Raw genomic sequence first — 6,910 nt, 5'->3', positions numbered from 1 at the left:
AAAAAGAGAGAATGGTGAAATATGACATTATTTTCCGAATGTCATAAAAACCATCTAAAATTAAAGTTTTGTTGTAAAAAAATGTTAAATCTTTGTATCGCTCCCTCAAAATTTTGGCTCATAACGCCACTAGAAGAAAGTGCAATATTCTTTAATGGCAACAATGCAGCATCGATATATACTTAACAACAATTAGATAATAGATGATAGCCCAATCAATAAACACATGTTTTGTTACATGTCATGTATTTAGTAAAAGATGATCATTATAACGATGAGTCTAGAAAAACAAAACAAACAAAAGACCGCGAGTGCAAGTAATTTCATTGTCATCAAGGTAACGTGTCACCATGGTTTGAATAGACTCTATCATGCTTGTCGGGCTCCTCAACAAAACAAACTATGGTATAAACGTACATATTAATTACAGGTTTAATTAGAATTAGACGCCTCTTATTATGAGACGAGATCATCAGGCCTATATACCACATCAGCGTTGGATATAAACTAATTTATTTGCTTTGAGAGTGTTTGTGTACTATCTGAAAGTAATTAACTTGTTAATTCCCAACTATTTTTTATATACAGAAACCTGGGAAGCGTGAAAGGTATTTTCAAGGTCTCTCCAATTTATCATGGCTAATTAGACCGGGTACCATGGTGATGGTATTCATTACTGGTAAGTGAATAGTCAAATTCGTTTATATTCTCATAATAATTATATTTTACGGATACATTATAGAACATTCCTTGCAGCCAAAAGCTGAATTACAAATGCTTGTACAAGGTAAATGATTCAAATGGATAATTAATAAAACCGTAAGCAAGCAATATACATTCATAAATGGATGAACATGAATTTGTGAAAAAGCCGAAGGCGCCGCTCAAAAAAAAAAAGTAAAAGAAAGAAATGGCGCTGCTTGAAAAAATAAAAATAAAGGAAAGAAAAGAAAAGGCGCCGCTTAATTATATACTGATATAATATTAGCAACAGTAAGGAAAGACTATCCCCCAGCAAAGCACAATCATATCATCTTCCTTATCTTTTCTTTTGACTACCCTTTTCCCAACAACTTCGCCGGTTAAAAATAATTAGCAGTGCGCTGCCTGCATATAACTGGCGCCAATCAAGAATAATCAGCGCCACCTTAATCTAAATCGGCGCCGGACAAGAATAATCAGCGCCATCTGGTTATAAATCGGCGCCGGTACAGAAAAATCGACGCCGCCTGAGTTCTTAACCGGCGCCGATCAAGGATAATCAGCGCCACCTAAATCTAAATCGGGGCCGGACAAGAATAATCAGCGCCATCTGGTTATAAATCGGCGCTGCCAGAGTCTTAACCGGCGCCGATCAAGAATAATCAGCTCCACCTAAATCTAAATCGGCGCCGGGCAAGAATAAACGGCGCCATCCGGGGGCGCCATCTGGTTATAAATCGGCGGCGGTAAAGAAAAATCGGCGCTGCCTGAGTTCGTAACCGGCGCCGATCAAGGATAATCAGCGCCACCTATATCTAAATCGGGGCTGGTCAAGGATAATCAGCGCCATCTGGTTATAAATCGGCGCTGCCAGAGTCTTAACCGGCGCCGATCAAGAATAATCAGCTCCACCTTAATCTAAATCGGCGCCGGACAAGAATAATCAGCACCACCTGGTTAAAAATCGGCGCCAGTCAAGAATAATCGGCGCCTCCTGGTTCTAAATCGGCGCCAGTCAATTATGAATTGCCGCTGCCTGAATCTTACGTGACGTCGGTAAAAATAATCAGCACTACTTGTTCTAAATCGGCGCCGGTCAAGAATAATCAGCGTCCCCTGGTTCCAATAAATAGGCACCGGTAGAATAACGAAGAAGGGCCTATTGCCAACCAAATCTAGATCGGCGCCGGTCAAGAATGATCAGCGGGACCGGGGGAGTGTTTCATCAACATTTTCATCCGACAAGTTGTCAGATCTGACATCTTTCTCTGATGTTGATTGGCTGAGAGGTATTGTTACTATGGTAACTGTCGGATAAAATGGGACTTGTCGGATAAAACGTCCGACAAGTCCTTTCATGAAACGCCCCCCTGGTTATACATTTTATTGTTGAATGGTCATAACAAAGCTTATCGCATGCCCTTACAGAGTGGACTGGGGCGGGGCAGTTGCCCACAGAATGACAGATGTCATGAAATCTTTAATTTATTAAAAAAATCCCAGAATCATACAAAAGCGTAGAGCAAATCCTTTAATTTTGATATTATTTTCCAATGCTTTAATAAAAAGAAGGTCAGTCACTTTTCTTCTTTACACATTCCACATTGTGCCACCTCTATGGCCTTTAGTTTAAGACAGCTACTATAGTGTTTTATGAAGATGATTCGATATTTTAGCCCAAAACTTAGCTAAAACCCGTTGCTAGTACCGGGAGTGTATAATTACGCAACCAGTCGTATATTGAGATTGAGCTACACAACTCGTTCTTTATTTAAAATCGTGCTTAAATTATCCGCTTCTCAGATTGGAATATACAAATTTTTAGCTCGCGCTTCGCGCTCGCATCATTTCTGTAGCAAAACCCCATACTTTTCATGATTAAATAGGTGAATAGAATGTCCCTTTTTTAAGGACTAAACGTCAAAAGAACTCCCGCTTCGATTTGCAATAATCTTTTGCTGGATATAATGTTGTTCTTTATTACAAACGTCCATTAAACTGTCATTTTTTTCAGATCGAAATATCAAAACTTTAAGCTCGCGCTTCGCGCTCGCATCTATTGTTTTTTTAGATACCCATCTTAATCATTGGTACCAAAAATGCATAGAATATCAAGCTTTCTGGTCAGAATATAAAGAAATTTCAGCTCGCCCTCGGCACTCGCATTATCTGTGTAGTGAGATATGTATCCTCCTCATGAGTTACTACCAAACAGTCCTAAACAGGCACCTTTTTCCTGTTTTCAGGTCAGTATACTTAAAAAATTTAGCTCGCGCTTCGCGCTCGCATTAATTTGTTGGTGAGATATGTGTTTCTATCTCATGAGTCATATAAATATATATATATATATATATATATATATATATATATATATATGCATATGTGTGTGTGTGTTTGTGTGAGTTTGTTTGTTTTGTGTGATATTGAGCGCCTTTGGAAAGTTGATTCATGATTTTGCCCCCCAAATCTTAAAAAAAGGATCGACGCCCCTGTGTATATATATATATATACATATAGTAAAAAAAATTGTTTCTCTATTAATATACAAAAGTATTGGCCTCATCGCAATAAAAGGGTTAATACACGATAATTTGAAATCGCACATAACATGCATAATTTGTGTTACTTTTTGCTTGTTTCTTTCTTTAATAAGTTTTTCAATCTCTCTCTATATATGTTTTAGAAAGATTATATGTTTAAATTGATGTATATTTCTGTTATAATGAGATATGTTTAAGTGAACTTCAGGGAATGGTCGTACGCAGTAAGGGGGAAGGGGGGCCGGGGGGCACATTCGCGATCTGCTGTTGTGAAAAACAATTTTTTTCCTTAACATTTTATGAAAACTATGAAAAATGTGCAAATGTGAGATGTGCACCAAATTTTCGTGTGGTCATGCAAAATGGCATGACTGAAAATCCTACATTTTGAAAACAGCATTTGACAGGGTCAGACTTTACCCCTCATTTTTCAACATTGTCTTTTATGGCGCCGGTGAAGTGCAAAAATATGTGCGCCGCTCGGCAGTGCGCCCCCCCCCCCTTTCGCCAAAAGCTGGATCCGCCTATGGTATATGATAAAGGTTGAACTTCATTCAACTTTGCGAATTAAGTTAACGAAAAAAGGGAATTTGGAATAATACATGAGTGACGGGAGTGGCATGAGATTGATCAAGAAATAAGAAATATAACAAAATATGGGAATAGAAAAAGGACAGAAAACAAAACAACAACGCGGCGGAAACCGTGGGTACAGGTATTGAGTTTCTGTGGGTCGTGAAATATATGTAAAGGCCCGGTCACATATAGGCGACGCACGAGAGGCGCATGGCCCACGTGTTGAATTTTGGCAGTTTTGGTCAATGCGTTGTTACTCGCTAGATCTGCGCAATTGTTCGTTAAGCGTTCGACGAGCGCGTTTTACCAACGTTATGTATTCGACGCTCTCCGCTTGTGCGTCGTGATATTTTGAGCATGCTCAAAAATATGCGCAGAGCTCGACGCATGACTCTATTCGCCATGAAGTCGCCATACATTCGCAAAGCGCGCTAGACCAACGCTAGACATACGCTGAGCCTACGTTGAGTATCCGTCGCAAGTTCGGCGGCTGATTTCGAACGAACAACTGGCGCACACATAACGTGCATTCCAACGAACACGCAACGAATATGAACGAGCTGAACGAGTGCTGAACGAGTGCTGAACATGTCTCTAACGCACACAACGTTTATATTGCGTGTTCCTAACATATACCTGACGTGTGCCTAGCGTGTAGTCATAGGGCATATAAGTGTATCCGGCACCAACTCCTCATCACTTCTCCTCCAGCCCTCGAAAGAAGCACCTCGGAAGATGGATGATCCTGACACTCAATTGAAATATAAAATTGCAGTTCTCCAACATCAGCATAACCTAATGGCACTGACTATTCACCAACTACAAGTCTCCAGAGGGAGAAAGGAAAAAAGTCAACGAAGATACTGGGTCCGACCCTGGATCGGAAGGAGAAGACAGTTTGGCTTGTATGATCAACTTCTTGTAGAGCTCCGCAACGAAGACCAGGCAGCCTTCAAAAATTTCATGCGAATGCCACCAGAGATGTTCGACGAACTGCTAACAAGAGTGGGCCCGAGTATCACCAAACAGAATACAACCTACAGAGATGCCCTCAATCCTGGCCTGAAGCTTGCTCTCACCCTTCGACATCTTGCGTCTGGGACCAAGTATCGCTCAATGTCCTATGGATGGAGAATCCCTCACAATACCATATCCCTGCTCATCCCAGAAGTGTGCCAGGCCATCATCGAAGAGTACAAGGGCGAGATGATGAAGTGCCCCACAACTCCCAATGAGTGGCGTGCCATATCTGACCAGTTCATGGAGAAGTGGAACTTCCCCCATACCTGTGGTGCACTCGATGGAAAGCATGTCAGCTGCAAATGTCCTCCAAACAGTGGTTCTCTTTACTATAACTACAAAGGATTCTACTCCGTTGTCCTCATGGCGCTCGTAGATGCTGATTATCGCTTCATCTGGGTAGACATTGGTGGTATGGGATCGGCATCGGACGCTCAGATCTACAATGCTTCTGAGCTGAGAGAATGTGTTGAAGATGGCAGTTTAGGCCTTCCGGATCCAGATCCTCTTCCCAACGACAACCAGGATGTACCATACTTTTTCGTCGGCGACGATGCATTCGCTCTACGCCCTAACATGATGAAGCCGTACAGTCTTAGAGGTATGACGCAGTCGGAGCGCATCTTCAATTATCGGCTTTCCCGAGCCAGAAGGGTTGTCGAAAATGCATTCGGCATTCTTTCCAACAGGTTTCAAGTTCTCCTGACCACAATGCAGCAGCAGCCAGCTACCGTCAAGCTCATTGTCACGGCATGCATCATCCTCCACAACTTGATGAGGACAAGATACCCAGGTATGCAGAACCAGCAGCTTGACCGTGCCGAGAACCTTGGTCATGACTACGTCCCAGGAGCATGGAGATCATGCCTTAACATGCAAGACACCATCTCTGTCGCTGGCAGCAATACCTCCAGCAGGGAAGGAAAAAGGCAGAGGAATCTTATCAAGCACTGGGTCAACTCCGAAGCCGGTGCCGTTCCATGGCAGGACAAAATGATATAGACATTTATGTGAACAGTTCGGGCAGCTTTGATTATACAGAGATGTGATTGGATGATGGTTGATTAATGCTTTGTACTATTTCATTTCATTCTTTATAAACTGTTTATTTGACAAGCATGCACTTGCAAACATACATAATTATACAAACGCACACACACACACTCTCGCTAACAGCGCAAATACATTTGATTACAAATCCACACACACTTTTCTCCTACATGTGTCTATTCTTAGTTTTTTTCATATTTCCCCTCTCTTTACCTTTTGGCTCTTCTTTGTAAAGAAACCTGCCGGAAACTTTTTTTTCCTTCAAAACTTAACTTTTGTTTTCCCTGCCTGATAAATTGACACTGATTTGAATATAAAATATTTTCAAACTATTTTTCTTTGGTAGTGTAAGTAACAAAATATATTTTCTTAATAACATAGTATTATTTCTACAAATGTATACATTGTTTTATAGGGTTTTGTTTACTGGATATCACCTGAGTCTTTTTTACCAAATGTGTTCTAATGTACTTCTGCTCCCATTTTCCTGATATCCCTTTCAATTCCTATTCTTTATCTTTTTTCATAATTCATGTCCTCTCTTTAATTATGTAATTATATTTTGTAATTATCATAAATTAGAGCTATTTCAAGAACTAAATGTATTCGCGTTTTTATATTTCCATTTCATTGATTATTATGTCGACTTGTATATTGTGTAGATCCAACTTGCATGTTGCAGAAGTATAAGTTTAATAAACACATTTTCATGTAGTTTGACAAGAAACAGGGCTGTATTGTATTTATTAATTGCACCAATTGTTTTTATTAAAGGCCTTGCAAAGTTAAATTAGTTATACCCCAATCCACTTTTAGTGGGAGGAAGGAAGGGGGAGGGGTACAAAACAGAAATGGAATAAACTAAAATCATTATAAGTGTTTTCTTTCTTAGCATTTCTATAACATTAAAATCTTTGTCTTAATCTTTTGCATTAAATTTTTATTTTATTAACTTGGCAAGTCCCCTTCATGCTTGACCCATTAAACTCAATATTTAGTTTACCATAGTTACTATATCAGTT

At 40.0% G+C, this 6,910-nt stretch overlaps 1 protein-coding gene across 1 annotated transcript; it reads left to right on the top strand.

Annotated features, from left to right (window-relative positions):
• The first annotated feature begins 4,616 nt into the window (after positions 1 to 4,616).
• Positions 4,617 to 5,840, top strand: LOC135156184 (uncharacterized). Its single transcript, XM_064107826.1, has one exon. It carries the CDS (start codon positions 4,617 to 4,619, stop codon positions 5,838 to 5,840), a length of 1,224 nt encoding a protein of 407 aa, XP_063963896.1.
• Positions 5,841 to 6,910: the final 1,070 nt, after the last annotated feature.

The sequence above is a fragment of the Lytechinus pictus genome, chromosome 12, assembly GCF_037042905.1.
Source record: "Lytechinus pictus isolate F3 Inbred chromosome 12, Lp3.0, whole genome shotgun sequence".
NCBI classification, from domain to species: Eukaryota; Metazoa; Echinodermata; class Echinoidea; order Temnopleuroida; family Toxopneustidae; genus Lytechinus; species Lytechinus pictus.
This window is presented reverse-complemented; position numbering and strand designations above follow the sequence as displayed.

Bases quoted from the DNA above. Each gene is read 5' to 3' on its own strand.
- LOC135156184 (XM_064107826.1), top strand. From the start codon at position 4,617: ATGGCACTGACTATTCACCAACTACAAGTCTCCAGAGGGAGAAAGGAA.